This window comes from Halichoerus grypus, chromosome 6 (genome assembly GCF_964656455.1).
Source record: "Halichoerus grypus chromosome 6, mHalGry1.hap1.1, whole genome shotgun sequence".
NCBI classification, from domain to species: Eukaryota; Metazoa; Chordata; class Mammalia; order Carnivora; family Phocidae; genus Halichoerus; species Halichoerus grypus.
The window spans coordinates 87,274,122-87,295,271 of NC_135717.1; the positions used below are offsets into that span (position 1 = coordinate 87,274,122).

Sequence of the window (21,150 nt, forward strand, 5' to 3'; positions counted from 1 at the left end):
GAACAAGAGCCAGAACATGTGTTGTATTCCCCTTTTCCCTCCTTTCTTGCCCACCCCCAAAGATGGGAGACCTGGGAGAGGAGCCAGGGGCTCTCCAGGAAGGAATGGTCCCATCACCCTGGTGGTTTATGTAAGCCTCAAGACTATAGTCAAACACCACCTCTTAGGAGCCTACTTGGTCTCTCAGGCAGTTTTTAGTTCTTTCTTTATATTCCCACCAAGTACTGAATTTACATTTTTTGCACTTTTCTCATAGTATTGCAATGGTGAGGAGAGGAAAGAGCATGAGTTTGAAATCAGACAGTCCTAAATCCTGTTTCCACCATTTACTACCTGGTGACCATGAAGAAGTTACCTGTTTGTGGGCCTCAGGGTTGCTTTGAAAAGTAAATAAGGTAACATAAGCAAAATGTCTACGAGCCTATAGAGTGGAGGGGACTTAATCATACAGTCCATTTGGCATTCCTTCTGAGATTATATTTATAAATATAAAATCTTAGGGCATTGCTTGAAATTTCATGAGGGAAATCAGATAAAATGAGTTGCAAAGTTCTGAGAATCCCAAAGCCACCCAAGTCTTTGGTGGCACTGCTTTGCTAGGTCTCTGTCCTTGATCTGCCCAAACTGGAGGTTTCCATTTTGTATTGCTTGTACTCTATCCTCACCTTTGCTGGTTTCGGAATGGCTTGTGAATAACTGTCAAGGTCCCCAGAAAGTGCTTTGGGGCACCCACTTTCCCCTGAGGATGCACACACACCGTAACATGTGAATCAGCATTTTCTATTTCTTCATTTTTCTCTACTTCCAGGTCCTTCCTTCACCATCTATATTTTTTGTACGGCTGTCCACTGCCAAACTCCTAGCTTCTGGAACTGAAACAGAAGCTTTGCATGCAGACAGTTGTGGATTCTAATCCGAAATCTATCTAGGACCTCTCTTTCTCCATCTGTAAACAGGGTTTAAAATTTTGCAATATATACAAATACTGAATCACTAGGCTGTACACCTGAAGCTAATAAAATGTTATATGTCAATTATATCTCAACAAAACAATCCCTCCCCCCCTTATAAAGTTCTAACAGTAAAGTGCCAAAATATGGGTGATGCTTAGAGGCGACACATCATTATACTAGGGAAGGCCTTACTCTTTCGGGCGGTTCTGGCTTTGAGGCGGTCGGGCCCTTTAAGGCTGCGACGCCCTCCCTAGTCAGCCTACGCGCCCTCTCTCGGGCGGGGGCGTGGTGGGCTCTCCAACCCGGAACTGACGGCCGCGCGCAGGCGGCGCCGCCAATCCGCGTCCCGGAAGGAGCGAGCTTGCGGCGCAGGAGCGAGTGAGTGAAAGGGGCGCCGCCCGCCGGCCGCTGGCGCGGCTGATGCCGGGCGTTCTTCACCTCCTCCCTTTAGGGTCCCCAGAAGAAAGCGGGCGAGCTTCGTGCAGCCGGGCTGCGCTTCCTTGCGCGTCTGTTCCCCAAATAGGGCCTCCCATCCCCCGCCGCCCGCGCACCTGCGTGGGTCCGGCGCGCCGTCTCCGCAGGTCGGCCCTGCAGCGGCGCCCACACTAGGTGTAGCATCCCTGCCCCTGTCCCCGGCCCCTGCCCGGTCGTCCCGCCGCCGGAGCGGTGACCGCCTGGCCCGCCGTTCCTCCGCTGCCACCGCTGCCGGCACCATGGGCAGTGAGCAGAGCTCCGAGGTCGAGAGCCGACCCAACGATCTGAACTCCTCAGGTCGGTGTCCTAACTTCCTCCTCCAGCCGGCCCTGTCTGCTTGCGGAGGGGGCTGCCTCCCAGCCTAGTGGGGACTGGGACCGCGGACACGAACGCACAGAGAGCCCTCACCATGTTTTTTTCTTGAAAAAAGAGAAAAAAGTGCCGTCTGCCCTAGCCGTCATTCCCTTGATGGGAGTGAGTGCCTGTGACTGCAAGCAAAACCAGCGTGTGCGCCCATGCCTATTATTTATTTTCAAAGCAGCTGTTTCTCCCAGCTCCGCCTCCTCTTTACGGGACAACCTAATTAATATTTGGCGTTAGTACTTATGACTGACACAGTGAGCTTTGGCTCACACAGTGACAGGACCTCTAAGAACATGTTCCTTCTTAAAGTGGGTCTTGGAGGTTCCTTTTCGAAAAGAAGGGATGTGTGACAGGTGTACGATCGCTTTGAACCCTTGGGTGCAAACCTCTCCAGAAACTGCATTTTCCCTTGAGAAGGTGTCCCGACTGCTTTTCTAGTATTATAGGAGTCGGCCAGCACCGTAGGCTCTGGTGTTTTTCTCTATTCTTCCCCCGTGCGATTTTTTAAGATTTCTCCCAGCGTTTCAGATAGGAATGGGAGGATTATTGTGTTAGGAATATAGTAAGCACTCAGTAAATAAAACAACTGATGCTTAATTGAGGATCATATGCTCCTTTTTAATTTTTTTGGTTAGCCACAAACCCTAGGACAACTGGGACTGCTCTGGATACGCTCCAGTTGCTAATCCAAACTGGATTAAATCTGGAGCCTAAATATAACCTATTACTTCCAGGTGTACGATCTAGTGATTCGATATTTGTATATGTTATGAAATTTTAAACCCTGTTTTACAGATGGGAAAAGAGAGGTGCTAGATAGTCTTAGAATCCACAACTGTCTTTAAATACATAGCACTGTTCTCTGCCTGGTAGGATCTGTAATTCAGAAATGTAGAAGCTGACAGATTTAGGGTTATTCCACAATGAAATGTGTCCTTCAAGACTAGTTCAGACCCTCATTTGGGAGGCTATATTGGGACAGCTTTTAATGGTGAGCAGCATCTACTAGCTTTGCTATACATCCTTCTATTTCCTTGGAAGGCCCAGAATATTTTATGTTACAGAAAATACAGTAAGAGTTGTTACCCTTTATTTTCTTGCCTCTATGTCAGTCCAGAAGCATATTTGAGGGGAAGAAGTGTGGCATCTTTTTAATATGCTTGCTCACTTACTGACCAACAGCATGAACTCTCATACTGTAGCATACTAACTAATAGCATAGGTTAGACTTTGCCAATTCCCCTGTGCTAAGCAGTTTACGTGCATCTACATTTAATCCTTACAGTCCCATTTTACAGGCAAGGTGATAGAGGTTATCTAGAACCCAGTGAAATCTGTTTTCTGCTGGAGTCTGGGGAAGAAGAAATCACTTAATTTGTAGCAGAAAAGATTTCTGGCTTGGGATTTGTGAAATGTTAGGGAAATTACCAGAAGAGGTTAAGAGGTACTTCTTGAAGAGCAGTAAAAGTAGCAGAGCTTCTAAAAGAGTAAATGCCAAGCCGCAGGAGACTGTAGCCTCCAGGAGGCAGGGCAGTTCTGTGGCATCCCAGCATCAGCCTTTGAGACATGACTAGGATGAGCTTGCAAATACTACCTTCTAGAGGGTAAACCACTTTAAAGGTTTATTCTTGCCCTAACCAGGAAGATTTTTGAGGAGAGGTCTAAGAAGTTGTTGGTAGTTTGAATCAGTTCCCTACAAATGCTTTACTTTCTCTCAAGGGACCTGAAATTGACCTGCCTGTCTAGCAGTCCTACAAATTTCTGAATTTGGCCTCAGCCTAGAATGGACCTACTATTTATTCCCGCCCTTCTTGGACTAGTGCTTGTAACTGTAAGGGTGAAGGGGCTGGTGCCTCAGGAATAGATCCATCATAGAGGGTTAAGAACCATGATTTTTTTTCCCCCATGAGTAAGATGTATTAAATACACCTGACTTGCTGTGATAAAGTGGCTAGACAGCTTGCAACCTCAGTTTCACAGGGATGGGCCACATATACCGATATCCCAAAGACCTCCAATTCCTTTCCTAACTGTTTTTCTAGCACTATTGAGTTTGGGTTGGTCACAGCCATATTTTGTACCCTCATTTTCTCATTGGTAAAATAGGGACAATGTCAGGAGGATCAAAGAAATAAAAATTAAAAACATAATCTACCTATATTTTTGTGTGCTGAATAATAAGATATTTTGAATTACAAAAGCAATTTCATACATGTAAGTTCCTGTAATGTTTGAGGGTTTTTTTTAAGTAGAAGATAGAGGTCCCCCAGGATTCATCTCCCCTTTTCCAGCCCTCGCTGCAGGATAACTACAGTTAACATTTTTTTGTGTAAAAATAATTTTTTTTAATGACTGTACCGAAAACAGCTTTGGTAAGGCAGAGGGGGCTGACTAACATGCAGCTCTTGAGAAGTGTAACTTTATTTTCAGTGACCCCTTCTCCAGCAAAGCATAGAGCCAAGATGGATGATATTGTGGTTGTAGCTCCAGGCTCCCAGCCCTCACGGAACGTCAGCAACGATCCCGATGTCATCAAGTTGCAAGAGATTCCAACCTTCCAGCCGCTTTTGAAAGGTAAGAACTTGGGTTTTTGTCTTATCTGGACCTGCTGGAAAGATTTGCATAGCTACACTACTCTTCCCAGATAGCCATGGGCCTTCTTCATCTCCTTTAGGTTTTTGCTTAAATGGCATCTTTTTGGTGAAGCTTCCTTGGCTGCCTTATTTAGAATTGAAATCCTTTTGGCTGTTTTTCTCTCTGGTAGCTAATCACCGTTTATCTGCTACGTAGTTTACTTACTTGTTTGCTGTCTGTGTTTCCCTGTTAGAATGCTAGCTCTATGATGGTAGGAGCTTTCTATGTTTTGTTTACTGTTGAATTGTAGCATTTGGAATAGAGCCTGGTATCAAGTAGGGACTGAGTAAATGAATGAATGAATGGTGTTGGAGCTGGCCTTTACCTGTTATATTTCTTCGAAAAGATTTTCACTCTTATTTGTGGTCAGGACTATGGGTTGACTAGTTCAGATCCATAGAGAAAATCTCTATAATCATTGATACGCTTATAATTAATCCTGACAACCATTTTGTATGATAGGAGAGGGTATGTATGAGAGGATTAGCATATATTGATTAGTGTATACCGAGGTGGAGTTACCTTTTTTATTTGTATTTTTTAAAGATTTATTTATTTATTTGAGAGAGTGTGAGTGAACATGCATGAGCGGGGGAGGGGAGTGCAGAGAGAGAGGGAGACAAGCAGATTCCCCAAGGAGTGGGAAGCTGGATACGGGGCTTGATCCTGAGATCCATCACTGGAGCCAAAATCAAGAGTCAGATGCTCAACCAGCTTTGCCACCCATTACCTTTTAATATGAATTTTATTATTCACCTGATAATTTCATTATATATTTTAATTTTATGTTAATTTCTGTTATTTTCATATCCATTAAGTAGTGGCAATGATTTTCTATTAACTGAACGGGGTTTCTACTATAAGAATCCCTCTTTCTGGGGCGCCTGGGTGGCTCAGTCGTTAAATGTCTGCCTTCGGTTCAGGTCATGATCCCAGGGTCCTGGGATCGAGCTCTGCATTGGGCTCCCTGCTCAGCGGGAATCCTGCTTCTCCCTCTCCCACTCCCCCTGCTTGTGTTCCCTCTCTCGCTGTCTCTCAAATAAATAAAATCTTAAAAAAAAAAAAAAAGAATCCCTCTTTCTCTCTTTTCCTCCAAAAGAATAGGAAATTTAAATGAACATAAGGCCCTGGTTTACTTAGCCTGGTACAATATAATATAAAACTTCTTACATTTATATAGCTATATGTAAAAAAAAAAAATATATATATATATATATATAGCTATATGTATTTGAAGGTACCCCCTCCACACACACACACACACACACAAACACATGCCATCCCCTTAATCGTATATGGTTAAATATGTTTGAATGATTTGTGTCAGATCAGACAGCTGGTAGATAGGTCGAACTTGAACCTTCATCACTGATGTCAAATACTAGTTATGCTATTCTGCACTGTACCTAAAAAAACAAAAATAAAACAAATAATGCTTTATTGATGAGCCATATATCATCTCATTCTTCCCAGCACTTCATCTGCTTTACAGTGAGGAAATCCAAGCTTTCAGTCTTTTCCCACAGGCCTCAGTGTTAGACTTTGGGAAGCTCTTTGGTTCTTACCTGAAACAACACATTACATCCTGTTCCCCTTGTTTTCATTATTTTGAGGGATAATGTGATTCTTCAGAGAAGCCAACATTAATGAAATTTCCATCTCCACGTGTCTTTGTACAATCAGATTAAAAGACAATCAGATGTAATTTATCGGTAGAAACTTAGAGGGGGACACTTGTGTTCTGTACTCCAGCCCTTCCGGACATGCACGTAGGACTGCCCACAGGCACACAGGTTCATGCCTCTGCTGCCTGTTAACTGTGTCCTCCCAAAGTCTTCTAGTCCTGGGTGAGGCCTTTATGTGACCAGTATTTGTCCTCACTTTAGGGAAATACTAAAAACCAGCAAAAACAAAACCCAAAAAACTCCCAGCATTTTGAGATATATTTAATAATTTCATGGGGTAGTGTTTCTTTTCTAAGTATTGGAAATATAATTCTTATTTTATGATAATGAATTGACTAGTAGGGGAAGCATCGGTTTGGTGTTCAGGGAAACTAACCTCAGATTTAAAATCATCACCAGAAACCCTGACAGTGAATAATTAACGCAGTGCAGTTAATGCAATGCAGGTGGACTTGGTTGTACTGATACCTGGATTTAAATTGAGACTTGGCTACCCATTGGCTGTGTCGCCCTGGCTTTGTTTTCCCCCCTCTTTGAACCTTGTTTGTTGAGAATATTGAGAATAGGTGTGTGAGAGATTGGAAGGCTGCTGAGGGGCAGGTTGCAATGAAGAGGCGATTTGGGATTTGGCTAAGGAAGGTGGAGAAATTACTTGCTGAGGGTGGCATGAAAAGAGAAGTGGCAGCACGTGGCAGGGGCCAGACTGCAGGGAACAAAAAAAGCCAGCAAGCCTTTAAGTGAATGCTGGTGTTTCACTGGTGAGGAAGAAACCTCTTAGTGATTAGAAAAGACAGGCAAAGGGGACCGTTGGGTGGAAATAATAAGTATAATTATGATAATAGTAGGAGCTAACCCCTCCCCTCCTTCCTCTACCTCTGCATGATGTTATTATTCTTCCCATTTTATAGATTAAAACATTGAGGCTCAGAGAGCGTGAATGCATTACCTCAAGTCACATGGCTAGAAGGGATAGCCCATCTAAAGATGGCATCAGGACATTGAGTTTTTCACTGTTTTGTACATGGAATAAGACTGTTTCCAATTCTAGCAAAGCCAATTATAGAGATCACTAGGCTGTAAAAGGAAATAGGGTGGTGGTGGGGGGGTTGTTTGGATTTTTAGGTGCCTCCTGCTTTGACATTGTTCTTCCTGGTAATTTAGAGCCCTGCCGTCTGCCTGCTGGGCTGCTGGAGGGGCCACTCATCACTGTTGCCTTTATACTCTAATCTCTTTTTTCACCCTTTACTGCTTTCAGGATGAGGCGATTTCTCAAAGTAGTAAAAGGGCCACACAGGGCGGGCTGTACCCCCCAGGTTTGATTTCAGAAAGCTTTTTATTCAAGTTAATGACAGTTTATTCTTTCAAAACAATATATTCAAGTATTACACAGAGTTCGCTATTGTTCCATAATGTCATGTGATGTAGTGCTAATGCTGGTGGGTGATCTGCAGAGGCGGTAGCTGGGCGAGTTTAGGGGCTATTCGGATGGCTGAGGTAATGTGTGCATTTTTAATAAGCAGATTCTTTCCTTGGTCTTAACCCTTTTGGATAAATATACCAGAGTATAATTTATGCTCTATACTGGTGCCAAATATCTGTTCCTCTTTTTATTTAAGCCAAAAGAATTTCTATTTTTCATAGCAGTCTCTGAATTAGCAATTTATTTTGAAGTGTAAAGCATTTACTAGAAAATGAAAAATTAAAAAATTACAAGTAGCAATAAATGGCCACAACAGAACACAAAAGCAAAATGTAGATTTGATGCAAATTAGATTCCTGGGGTTAAACAAGCCCTATAAATCTCTTAACTTAAAATTCAACCACTTATATTTTTTAATGAATCATGATTTTATGTCAATCTATAGAAATGAAATATTCATAAGAGAAATGCAAAATTGATGTTTTATGTATAAAAGTTATATAATTTTTTGTTCACTCCTAATGATGAATATGTGCATACACACACACACACACATACACGTGTACACATATGACCTTCTTTACAACTGACCTGTCATTTGTGTTACTGACTTTGGATACAATGTAAGATTGTCTTGCTGCCTAAGGAAGAGACTGTCCTTGTTACCAACAAAGAAAGTCAGACATGTATGGTGTAGATGCTTAAGTGATACTAAGCAATTTTATTGGGAGTTCTGTGTTTGGTTGTTAAGAACATGATGTATGTGAAGTAGATTTTGACAGTGAAAAAAGAGTCTGGGGCTTTTCTTGGTGGAGCAGAATCTCCTGGAACAGGCAGTGAAGGCTCTCAGATCACATGGAACATTGAGAACTAGTGCATGAGGCTGGAGCTGGGAAGGAATAAATCAGTGGAAAAGGGTTGTAAGGAGAACACGAGGGAGCTACATTTCAAGCGATCAGTTTATTCACATCTTTCTCACCCACTCATCTCCTAGCCGGGCAAATAAAATAAAGGCGGAGTCTTTGTGTTCATCAGACCCCTGTCTCTGCCAGCTGTCAGACTTTCTCTCTGTTTTGGAAATGGAATGCCAAAGGAGGGGAAGAGAGAATGGATTTTAGAGCTTGGTCTTCTCTGAATGACTTAAAGGTGACCTCTAAGCTAGGGTTGATCCTGAGAGTCTATTCCCACCCCCCACCCCCCGAATACCATATTTGAAAAGTTGATGACGTATTCCCGATTACCTTGTAGGTTGTGTATGTAATAACTCTTCAGTTAACCTTTTAAACATGGCTGTTAACCAGCAAAGTGTTAGCCTTACTCAGAAGAGCTGCAAGTACTAGGTGCATGATCCCTTTAAACCAATTGAGAAGGCAGAGTAGCCTTTGCAAGAATAGCCTCACTTTTTTCCTCCCTTCAGTGCATCTGTGCGTGCATCCATTCTTGTTTCTTTCCATCACATCTCAGAGTAGGTATGTCGATGCCTTTCTCTGAAACTTAATGCCTTTCCATTTCACTTTTTTCTCCATTTGCCAGGAGTTTGCTTCTGTACTTTTCTTGTCTTTAGTATCTAGCTTAGTGAGCCTCTTTCCTCTTGTGATATAGATCTTCCCATCTTTTTTTTTTAAAGATTTTATTTATTGAGAGAGTGAGGGAGTGTGTGAGTGGAGGGAGGGGCAGAGGCAGAGGGAGAAAGATGACCTCAAGCCGACTCAGACTCCACCCTGGAGCCCTGATTCGGAGCTCCCTCTCAGGACCCTGAGATCATGACCTGAGCCAAAATCAAGAGTCAGATGCTCAACAGACTGAGCCACCCAGGCGCCCCTCGGCTTCAGCTTCTTGTCCATTTCTCCAACTATGGACTGGTCAGTACAACCAAGTGTTGTTTTAAATTCAGCATGCCCCACCTTCCACCTATGTATGTGTTGGCTCATTTCATTTATTCAACAAGCATTTATAGGACCTTATTTTATTAGGTGAATGAGACACATTCATGCACACTTGAAAAGAATGTGTTGTGCAGTTGTTGAGTTTAGTGTTTTACATTAAGGTGTGGTTGATGGTATTTAATTAATGAGTTCTACCACTTAAAGAAAGGTGTTAAAATCTCCAGCTGTGATTGTGTTTGTCTGTGCCTTTCATTCTTCCAGTCTTTTGGAAGTCTGTTATTAGGCATGCATACATTGATATTTATTATATTGGCCCTTTTATTATTATCAATTTGTCCTTCTATCTATGGCATTATCTCCTATCTTGAAGTCTGTTTTGTCTTACGTTAATACAGCCACTCCAACTTTCTCACACTTACTGTTTGCATAGCATATATCTTTTCCTGTTTTTATTTGTGTGCGTCTTTAAGTGCATCTCTTGGGATGCCTGGGTGGCTCAGTCGGTTAAGCATCTGCCTTAGGCTCAGGTCATGATCTCAGGGTCCTGGGATCGAGTCCCACATCAGGCTCCTTACTCAGCGGGGAGCCTGCTTCTCCCTCTGCCGGCCGCTCCCCCTGCTTGTGCATGCTCTCTCTCTCTCTCTGACAAATAAATAAATAAATAAATTTTAAAAAAATAAAATAAAGTGCATCTCTTGTAGACAGTGTATAGTTGAGTTTTACGTCTGTACGTGTGCATGCAGTCTGTCTTTTAATTGGGGTGTAAATTGATCTAGTTGGATTCAGGTCTACCATTTGTTCTTCATTTTCTGTTTGTGTGGTTTGCTTTTGGTTCCTACCCTTTCCTGACTTTTTTGAATCAACTGAATTTTTTTAGTATTCCACTTTAACTCCTCTGTTAGCTCTTTAAATTTTTTTTTTTTTTTAGTTTATTTGTCAGAGAGAGAGAGGGAGAGAACAAGCAGGGGGAGTGGCAGGCAGAGGGAGAAGCAGGCTCCCTGCTGAGCAAGGAGCCTGATGTGGGACTTGATCCCAGGACCCTGGGATCATGACCTGAGCCTAAGGCAGACGCTTAACCGACTGAGCCATCCAGGTGTCCCCTCTGTTAGCTTTTTTAGTTGTGTTCTTTTGCATTATTGTTTTTAGTGGTTGCTCTAGGGATTATAATACCCATCTTTTTTTTTTTTTTTTAAGATTTTCTTTTTGAGGAATCTCTGCACCCAGCGTGGGGCTTGAACTCACAACCCTGAGATCAAGAGTCACACACTCCACCAACTGAGCCAGCCAGGCACCCCATTATACACATCTTTAACATCATAGTTCACATAGAGTTAATATTTTACCACTTCTCATAAAATGTAAGAACCTTTCAATGGTGTGGTTCCATTTACCCCACTACTCTGTGCTATAGTTGTCATATTAGTGCATCTCCATATGCTAGGAATCCCATGTGGTGTTTATTATTTATATATAAATTTATAAGTTATATATTTATGAAATATCTGTTTATTATATACAAAACATATATTGTATCCTGTTAAATAATTGTATATATTATATTTAACAGTATATATTTATTTTAAACAATCATATCTTTTAAAGAAGTTGAGAGAAGAAAAAACTATATATAGAATATTATGTCTCCTCACATATTTACCATTTCTGGAATTCTTAGTCCCTTTGTCTAGATTCAGGTTTCTATTTGATGTCATTTATTTTTAGTCTGAAGACCTTCTTGTAGCATTTCTTGCAGTGCAGATCACCTGGAAATAAATTCTTTCTGTTTTTCTTTATGTGAAGATAAGTTTTTGCCCTTTTTTTGGTAAGTTTTTGAGGAGCTATTGTGGGACTCTGTGAAATCTCATTTCTCAACACACTTTCTCCTTCACTGGTTATAGTATCCATTGCTGTTTCTTATTTGAATTAATTACACAGAGACAGTTGCTAAATAGTGATTTTTCTACCTTTTATCATTCCTTCTACATTCTGCCATCAAGAAGAACTTTCTCATCTCTCCATTTATTTATTCATGTATTTATTTAAGTCCGTGTGGAATGGTAAATTCTCGTTTTATATGATGAATTATAATCTGTGACAATCACTATTTATTTTTAATCTCAAAATGCTCCAAATTTAGGGATGCCTGGCTAGCTCAGTTGGTGGAGTGTGCAACTCTTGGTCCTGGGGTTGTGGGTTTGAGCCCCATGTTGAGTGTAAAGATTACTTGAAAAAATAAAATCTTAAAAAAAAAAAAAGCTCCAAGTTTAGCCAGTTGGAACATTGTTGGTTGTAGCTTACTGTGGCCTTTTGACATATTCTCATTATTCTTTGAACATGTTTTTACTTCCTGGTGCAAAATAATGTTCCAGATTTTTCTTATTCATCCTTGGCCCCAGCCCTGGAATCAGGCATTTCACCAGGAGCCCTGGTTCTTTTAGTGGAGAGTGGTATTTAAAAACCACTCTTAGGTCTTCTCAGTGGATTTAGCAAGGAAATACATATATGTGTATATACGTAATACACATATTTACACTTGTGTGTATTTTTGTTTTTATCTGTGTATATTGAAAATGCTAAGTTCACACCGATGTGTTCCAAATGTTCTTTGATCTGTAGGTTTATAGTCTTTATCAAATATTTCAGCCATTATTTCTTCCAATATTTTTCTGCCCCCACCCCTTCTTTTTGTGGGACTCCATTTTCTATGTTAAACCACTTGATATTGTCTCGCAGGTCACTGATTACTGATGCACCTTTCAATTTCTTTTTCTTTTTTTTTTTTGGTCTCTCTCCTTTCTGTCCTTACTTCGGATAATTTTATTTCTGTGTTTCCAGGTTTAGTGGTCTTTTTTTCTGTCATGTCTATACTGTTCTTAATTCTATCCAATGAATTTTTAATTACAGGTAATTGTGCTTTTCAGCTTTAGATGTACCTCCCCTCCTTTTAAAAAAGTCTTCATTTCTTTGCATATTATGCTTATGTTCTCTACTTTTTGAACATAAAGGGTGTGTTTATAACAATATTTTAACTCTTTACTGCTAGTCCATCATTTCTGGATCTGTTTTTTATTGAATGAAGTTTCTCTGTATTACAGGTCATATTCTCCTACTTCTTTGCATGCCTGGAAATTTTTTTATTGTATGCAGGTATTTTATATTTTGTGTTTCTGGGTGCTAGATTTTGCTTTGTTCCTTTAAAGTATATTGGACTTTATTCTGGCATAAAGTTACTTGTAATCAGTTTGACTCTTTCTGAACTTGCCTTTACGTTTTTGTTAGGGCTTATCCAGAGCAGCCTTTAGTCCAGTTTAGCTGAGCTTTGCTACTAAGGCAGTAGCCTTCTGAGAGCTTTACCTGTTGCCCATGTATTAGGAAGTCCCTCCACTCTCGCAGGGTGGGAATGTGAACTGCTCTTAGCCCTATGTGAATTTCAGAAATGGTTTGCTTATTGCTTTCCTGTAGTTCTTTCTCCAGCCTTGGAGAATTCTACCTCATACAGCTTCGTGTGCAGCCAGAGACTCAAGGGTGCCCTGTGCAGTTCCCCAGAGTGCTCTTTTATTGAGCTCTCTCCTTTCTCAGATTCTGTTGTGTAAACTCTGATCCCTTAGTCTCTCCAAACTCCATATTCTCTCTCTTCAACGCACTGAGTCCACTGGGCTCTTTATGGCTATCCCGACCTGGTCTGCATCCTGGAGACTGCTTTTCACTAATAATCTGGGGAAATGATAGGACTCGCTTGTTTTCCTTCTGTCAGGGATCAAAGCCCTACGCTGCCTGTGATACAATATCTGAAAAGAGTGTCGTATTTTTGGTCTGGTTTCTAGTTGTTTATGACTGGAAGACATAGTAACAATCCTTCATGAGCAGAAGCAAAAATCCTCAAAAAAAAAAAAAAAGTGCTTTGTAATCTTTATTTTTCTGTCCATTACTACTGTTTTACTTAAGCACCTCATGCCAACAGCTTTTGATTACTGTGTTGGTCATTCATTTCTGCAGTATATAATTGACTCTTGAACAGTGTAGGTGTCGGGGTGTGGACCTCCCCACAGTTGAACATCTGTATGTAACTTTTTACTTCCCCCCCAAAACGTAACTAATAGCATTGTTGTTTTATTTCCTAATAATGTTCTGTTGACCAGAAGACTTACCAAGAACATAAACTGCTGATTAACACGTATTTTTGTTATATATATTATATACTGTATTCATACAAAAAAAGTAAGCTAGAGGGGCCCCCTGGGTGGTTCAGTCGGTTAAGCGTCTGTCTTAGGCTCAGGTCATGATCCTGGAGTCCTGGAATTGAGCCCCAGGTCGGACTCCCTGCTCTGTGGGGAGTCTGCTTCTCCCTCTCCCTCTGCTTCTCCCTCTCCCTCTGCTCCTCCCTCCACTTGTGTGCTCGCGCTCTCTCTCTCTCTCTCTCTAGGCTGCACGTGCTCTTTCTCTCAAATAAATAAATAAAATCCTAAAAAAAGTAAGCTAGAGAAAAGAAAATGTTATTAAGAAATTCATAAGAAAGAAAATGTATTTGCAGTTCTGTATTTATTGAAAAAAATCTAAGTCTTTAGTAGACCTGCACATTTCACATCTGTGCTGTTCAAGGGTCAGCGCTAATGATAAACACCTGCCAGGTGCTCGGCAGTGTTCCAGAGAGTGGAGCTACAAAGAATGTAAGACACAGTTGCTGCCCTTAAGGAGCTTACAGTTTTGTGAGTGCTTTAGATAGGTAAGTAACTTACAACAATATAGTATGAGTAATAGTGGCTGCATGCCCAAAAGATTAGGTATGCCTAGAGAGGAGAATCATTAATTTACTCTGGGAATTTGGGGCAGGCTTCACAGAGGAAGTCACATTTGAGCTGGGCTTTGAGGGATAGAGAAGATAAGATCGGGGAGTAGATTCATGACTTAAAGGATCTTCCATATAAACCAAAAGTTATAATTAAAAGATGCCAAAAGAATTCTTGACCAAAATTATACCTGGGATGTGCTGCTTTGATTTTCTTTTATTACTCTAGATACCCATATGTATGCAGGTTAAATTCTGATTTTAATTTTAAGCTGTATTAGACCTTAACTTCCTAGAATAGTTTGTATACTATTATTCTTTTTTGTTTCTTTAAACTTTTGTGTCATGAATTTAAACAAGATATACATGGCTTACTGTAGGTAGTACCCAAGGATGTATCTTTCTAAGCAGTATCATTTCCTGGATAAGCTAGCTGATTCCTCCCGGAATATGACAATGAAGACAGATGTATGTATTTCTTTTTAAGGCTCTGGTTTGTCAGTAGTTTTTGCTAAGCTACAGCCTAGAAACATTCCAGAGTTGCATAGTAGAAAAATCTGTTAGTCATCTCCAATTTTTCTACTTTTCCAAAAATCACATATATAAATTCTATTTTTAAGCATTAGCATTTGACACTGAAATGTTTATTTAGGAAAGCCAAGATTTTAAAGGTGTTCCCAGAATTTAAAAAAATTCTATCCCCTCCCCCGCCCAAATTTTAACTGATTTTGGAAAGATTAATTTTTCCATTCTGGGCAAAAGTGAAAGTCACATAATCTTTATAGAACTGTGATGTTTCATATATTTATTTATTCATTTAACCAAATTAATTGAGCTGTTGCTGTTTATCAGATATTTTTAGGCTAGAGATATAAAAACAAAAAAAACATTATTCCTTCCTATGAAGAGCTGACAGTCTAATGAGGGGAATATATTCTTAACAGATAATTGTGATTCAACGTGGTAAGTGCTAATAAAGTGTAACACTTTAGAGAATCTGAAGGGTGGAATAACTTATTCTGAGAGGCAGGAATGGTTGACTAGAACAAGTTAGAAGAATTTATATTTGTACTCTTGATAGTAATCACTTCCAAAGCTCTTTTATGCATAAAAAGACACGTGGAGAAACTTTCTTAAAAATGTGGATTTTAGGGCCCCAAACTCAGAAAGTCTGAGTATGTTAAACTAGCATTCCAGGTGATTCACTTTGGAAAACACTGAGCTAGATGTTTCTGCACTTGATCTTAGCCAAAAGGCTGAGAAGAAATGAGCTAGATGTTTCTGAACTTAAATACTACTTGAGATCACAGAAGTGTTAGATCATTCAACTAAACGATTTTTGGTATTTTTAAAGAGATGTGGTTATCGTAAGAGTATTTTGGAATATGTCATTATGTTTTTACTATTTTTGGATGAACTCCATTGTTAAAACTGATTCGCATTTAATGCCTGTACATTAAATTTTGGACTCATTGAGAATTCATTATTTGTAAAAGAATTTGTTAAAAGTTACTGGGTTTTGGTAATCTTTATTTTTCCCATCAAAATTTAGTTACACAGAAAGCCAGTGAAATGCAAAGTATTATTTTATTTTTTTAATTTTTAAAAAATATTTTACTTATGTGAGAGAGAGAGAGACAGAAATAGTGACAAAGAGCATGAGTGGGGAGGAGAGGGAGAAGCAGGCTCCCTGCTGAGGGGAGCCTGCCATGGGGCTCGATCCCAGGACCCTGGGATCATGACCTGAGCCAGAGGCAGACGCTTAACCGACTGAGCCACCCCAGCGCCCCCAAAGTATTATTTTAAAGAATGACTTTGAATAGATAATTACTTGCCTCATATGAGCTAATGAAAATCATTAGCAAAAAATTCTAAACACACTTGTATGCCTGTTTACCCACGTATGAAAGTGTCAGTAAGCAAATACATATAAACAAAAATGGGGTTTTGACTTGCAGGATTTTTGGAAGAGGCATATCACAGTTGGTGGTTGGTTTGTTCTTCATTTAGTCTTTTTAACTGAGGACTTTTCTCTAACTTAGTGTTTTTTATTTCAGTAAATCTTATATCAGTATTAATGTGTACCAGCCTCAAGGGAAGGGAAAAAAAAGATAAATCCCGCTGAGAGGAGTAAACAGTTACATAGGCCAAAGAGACATTAAAACATACTTTAATGCTAATAAATATCATAGTTCATTTTTATATTTTGCCATTTTTTTCATAAGATGGCCTCCCTTGAATGCCGTGGAATTTACGGCAGTGCTGTCTCTAACAACACGTTCGCCACTAGATGTCACTAGACTGTAACAATTAGTAAGCTGCTTGAAACTGCTACAACCTGTGGCAATATTTGCAAAGGCCTTTGGTTAATTAAGTTTACTCTGTAGCATCTGGATTTCTCATAAAACCAGGTCACAGCTTGCTTCAAGCACAAGCTAGTTGGAAAATATGTCAAATTTTGTGACACATGAGTAATCTATGATTAGTTATTTTAGTGTTTATCAAGACAGCAAAGGAAAAAAAAATTATTGCTACAGGAAACTTTTAGTGACCTTAATTTTTTGGAGAGAAAACTCTATTTTTAGTGTATCACTGTACTCAACTATTTGTTACACCAGAAATTTCTCAAGAGTTGGGATTATGTTTTAATCATCTCTAATTTCTCAGGACCTAGCACACAAGGCTTGGCACTTGATAGGTATTCAGTAAATGTTATTAAGCCTTAAGGTAGTACATGTCACAAGGCAAAGAAGCCATGAGTCCTCTATCTCAGAAAGTCTTGTTTGGGAGACAAGAATCTACAAAAACATGTATCCACAGCTCAGGATAGTGTGTATGAACCAAATGAACACTACAGGCATTAAATTCTGTGGGATTTCAGAGGATCAGTAGCTCTTGGGGCAATGATTAGAGGTGTCCTCATGAGAGCATATTTAGAGGTGAAAAGGGAGGGCCCGTACAAGTGAAGGAAGTAATGAGCCAAGGTTTAAAGGTAGGAGAATGTGGGCAGTAAAGATTCAGAAAGGTCCTAAGTTTCAGGGCTCTGAATTTAAGGCGTATACTTGGACTTAATATTTTTTTAGGGGGCAGGGGACATTAAAGGATATTGGGGGGTGAAAATAATATGTTTTATAATGCTTTGTAATTTACAAAACACTAACACTTGAAGGGTGAATTAAAGATGATTATTCTTTAATTTTAGAATGCTCTGCTTTAAAGTTTATTAAAAATATTTCTGTTTAAAAGAGAGAAAATGGGTAGAGAGCTTAGCATAGTGCCTGGCATGTAGTAAACCTTCAATAAATGATTCTTGATGATACCAAATTATTAAATCAGTAAAAAAAATATTATGAACATTCTACAAAACAGCTGACCACTGTTTTTCACAAGAGCCAAAATCATGGAAGATAAGGAATGACTGAAGAATTGTCATAGTTTAGAGGAAATTAAGGAGACCTGCAATGTGGGGTCCTAAATTGGATCTTAGAATAGAAAAGGACATTAGAGGAAAAAATGGTAATTTGTGATTAGGTGTATAGTTTAGTTGATTGTATTGTACCAATGTCAGTTTCCTGGTTTTGATAATTGTGCTATGGTTAGGTACTATGTTAATATTAGGGGAAGCTGGCAAAGGGCATATAGGGATCCTATGTTTTATGCAACTTTTCTTAAAGTTAAATTATTTTAAAAATAAAAAGTTTAGGGGCATCTGGCTGGTTCAGTCAGTAGAGCATGTGACTCTTGATCTCGGGGTTATGAGTTCAGGCCCTGTGTTGGGTGTACAGATTACTTAAAAATAAAATCTTAAAAAAAAAATAGAAAGTTTAAAAATACAATGTCATCTTAGAAAAGATTGCAATTCCATATTTGGGATAAGTTTTCAACTGAGAGCTTCAGATGTTAGAAGAAAAGTTTTAGAATCTCCTACCCTGTATAATTTTTAGGATAGAAATTTGCCAGGACAACTCAAGGCAACAATGAGTTACCTTGAAAACAAGGAAGTACGGGCTCCTGGGTGGCTCAGTTGGTTGAGCCTCTGCCTTCGGCTCGGGTCATGGTCCCGGGGTCCTGGGATTGAGCCCTGCATTGGGCTTTCTGCTCAGCAGGGAGCCTGCTTCTCCCTCTCCCTCTCCCTCTATCTACTGCTCTGCCTGCTTGTGCTCTCTCTGTCAAATAAATAAGTAAAACTTTAAAAAAACAAAAAACAAACAAGGAAGTAGAACTTCTGAGGACCCTGGATTTTAACACCTCTCTATATATTTTAGCTAATAGATAAATTTCCCCAATGTCCTGGCCCTTTTTTTTTTTAATTGAAGTATACAGGACACACCATTACATTTTTTTATTTTAATTTTTTTTTAATTGAAGTATAGTTGACATACAGTGTTACATTCCAATGTCCTGTCCTTTAAGGCCACTTAAACTTTGGCTCTTCAAACTATTATTTAATACCCCACCCCCTTTTTCAGGATGTTCACAGTAATCTAATGAGGCTTCCCAGGGCTTTACCACCAACCCATACACTGTATTTTAATAAAAAAGACTTTATTACAGTTCAGCCTATGGGCCTTCCTTATATACTTCATCATCTCTACATAGATTACCCTGTAGGCCAAGAAGAACAATGGAGGAACACCTCGTGTTTGTAGAGGTGTTGAGTATAATTAGGTTCTAAAATCAGTGCATGAATTTTACATAGTTGACCCTTGAACAACACCAGTTTGAATTGTGTGGGTCCACTTATATGCAGGTTTTGTTTTTCAATAAATACAGTACTATAAATGTATTTTCTTTTCCTTATGATTTTCTTAATAACATTTTCTTTTCCTAGTTTTCGTTCTTGTGAGAATACAGTATATAACACAACATAGAAAATATGTGTCGATTGCTTATGTTATTGGTAAGGCTTCTGGTCAACAGTAGGCTACTAGTAAAGTTTTTGGGGAGTCAAAAGTTATGTGCAGATTTTTTACTGTGGTGGGTGGGTGGGGAGTTGACGTTTCTAACCCCTGATTTGTTCAAGGGTCTACCATATATACGTATGATATTGGAAATTTTTTTAATCCTCAATAAAGCATACTTTTAAAATATATATACTCCTGTACTCTAAATGTTTAGGTTAAGAGAAAAGTCTGCATGCACATATCTGGACCTTTTTGCACACATCAGTCCTTTTTGATCTAGCACAAATTGAGATTAGTTTGTAGTTTTTGTTTTGTTTTTCTTGAGATGGCTTCAGTATGAGGGTAATACTGGATTTATAAAATCAGTTGGGAAGTATTTCTTCCTCTCTTTTCTGTAAGACTTTTGTATTATTTTTTATTTATTTAACTATTTGATAAAATTCAGTGAAGCCATTGGAACTGAGATTTTCTTTACTTGGTGTAGGTCTTGTCTATTCACATTTTCTATTTCTTCTTGAGTCAGTTTTGGTAATTTTTGTCTTTCTAGGAATTTGTTTATTTTATTTAAGTTATTTAATTGTTGGTGTGATAGTTTTCATAATATTCCCTTTTAATCTTGTACATTTCTGTGAGGTCAATAATGATGTCCCTTTTCCATTCCTGATGGAATTAGAAATTGATCATTTGAGTCAAATTGATCATTTGAGTCTTCTCTCCTTTTTTCTTAATCTGGCTACAGATTTGTCAATTTTGATCTATTTAGTGAACCAACTTTTGGTATCATTGATTTTCTCTCTTGTTTTTCTGTTTTCTATTTCATTGCTTTCTGCTCTAATTTTTATTATTTTCCTTTCTTTTGCTAGGTTTGTTAATTTACACTTCTATTTCTAGTTTCTTGAGGTATAAGTTTAGTTTATTGACTTCACATCTTTTTTTTTTCCTGAAATAGGCATTTGAAAGCAATAAATTTTCTTCTAAGCACTGCTTTAGCTGTAGCTCATAAATTTTGATATGCATTTTTATTTTTATTCAGTTCAAGACACTTTTTAATTTCCATTTTGATTTCTTCTTTGACCATCCAGGTGATTTAGAATTATGTTGTCTAAGTTCAGAATATTTTGGGATTTCCCAGATTTCTGTCTGTTATTGATTTATAATTTAATTCCATGGTCGTCAGAGAACATACTTTGTATTATTTAATCCTATTTATTGAGACTGGATTTATAGTTTAGTATATGGTCTATCCTGGAAAATGTTCCATGTGCCCTTCTTAAAAAATTAATAGATTTTATTTTTTTAGAGCAGTTTTAGGTTTATAGAAAAGTTGAATGGGAAGTACAAGATTTCCCATATACTCCTTTATTAACTCCCCATCCAGTTTCCCCTATTTTTAACATTCTTATATTAGTGTGGTACATTTATTACAACTGAGGGGTCAAATTTGACACATTATTGTTAACTAAGGTCCACAGTTTACATTAGGGTTTACTCTTTGTGTTGTACATTCTGTGGGTTTCAACAAATGTTTGTATCCACCATTCATTTGCTATCGTACAGAATATCATATCATTCAATGTATCATACATTGCCTTAAAAATGCCCATGCTTCACCTGTTCATTCCTCTCTCCCTACTCCCTGAACCCTTGGCAACCACTGATATTTTTACTGTGTTCATAGTTTCTTCTTTTCAGAATGTCATGTAGTTGGAATCCTACAGTATATAGCCTTTTTAGATGGACTTCTTGCATTTAAAAAATATATTTAAGGTTTCTCCATATCTTTTTGTGACTTGATAGCTATTTCTTTTAACTGCTGAATAATATTCCATTGTCTGGATGTACCACAGGTTTTTTTTTTTTTAAATCTATTTACCTATTGAAAGACATCTTGGTTGCTTCGAAGTTCTGACAGTTAAAATAAAGCTGCTTTAAACATTTCTGTACAGGTTTTTGTGGGGACATTAAGTTTTTAATTCCTATGGGTAAATACAAGGAGTATGATTGCTGATCATATGGCAAGACTATGTTTATTTTTGTAAGAAATT

The 21,150-nt window shown here is 38.8% G+C and overlaps 1 protein-coding gene across 2 annotated transcripts in view; it reads left to right on the forward strand.

Annotated features, from left to right (window-relative positions):
* The first annotated feature begins 1,250 nt into the window (after positions 1-1,250).
* Positions 1,251-21,150, forward strand: part of BORCS5 (BLOC-1 related complex subunit 5) — a 101,821-nt gene continuing 81,921 nt past the window's right edge. Inside the window, exons 1-2 of one of the 2 annotated variants that reach the window (XM_078075621.1) lie at positions 1,251-1,331; positions 4,221-4,364. In XM_078075621.1, the coding sequence (XP_077931747.1) occupies position 1,331; positions 4,221-4,364 (145 nt within the window). In that variant the 5' untranslated portion in view covers positions 1,251-1,330. Of the gene's footprint in view, positions 1,725-4,220; positions 4,365-21,150 lie in introns of both variants that reach the window. The other variant, XM_036076233.2, reaches the window with a different exon arrangement.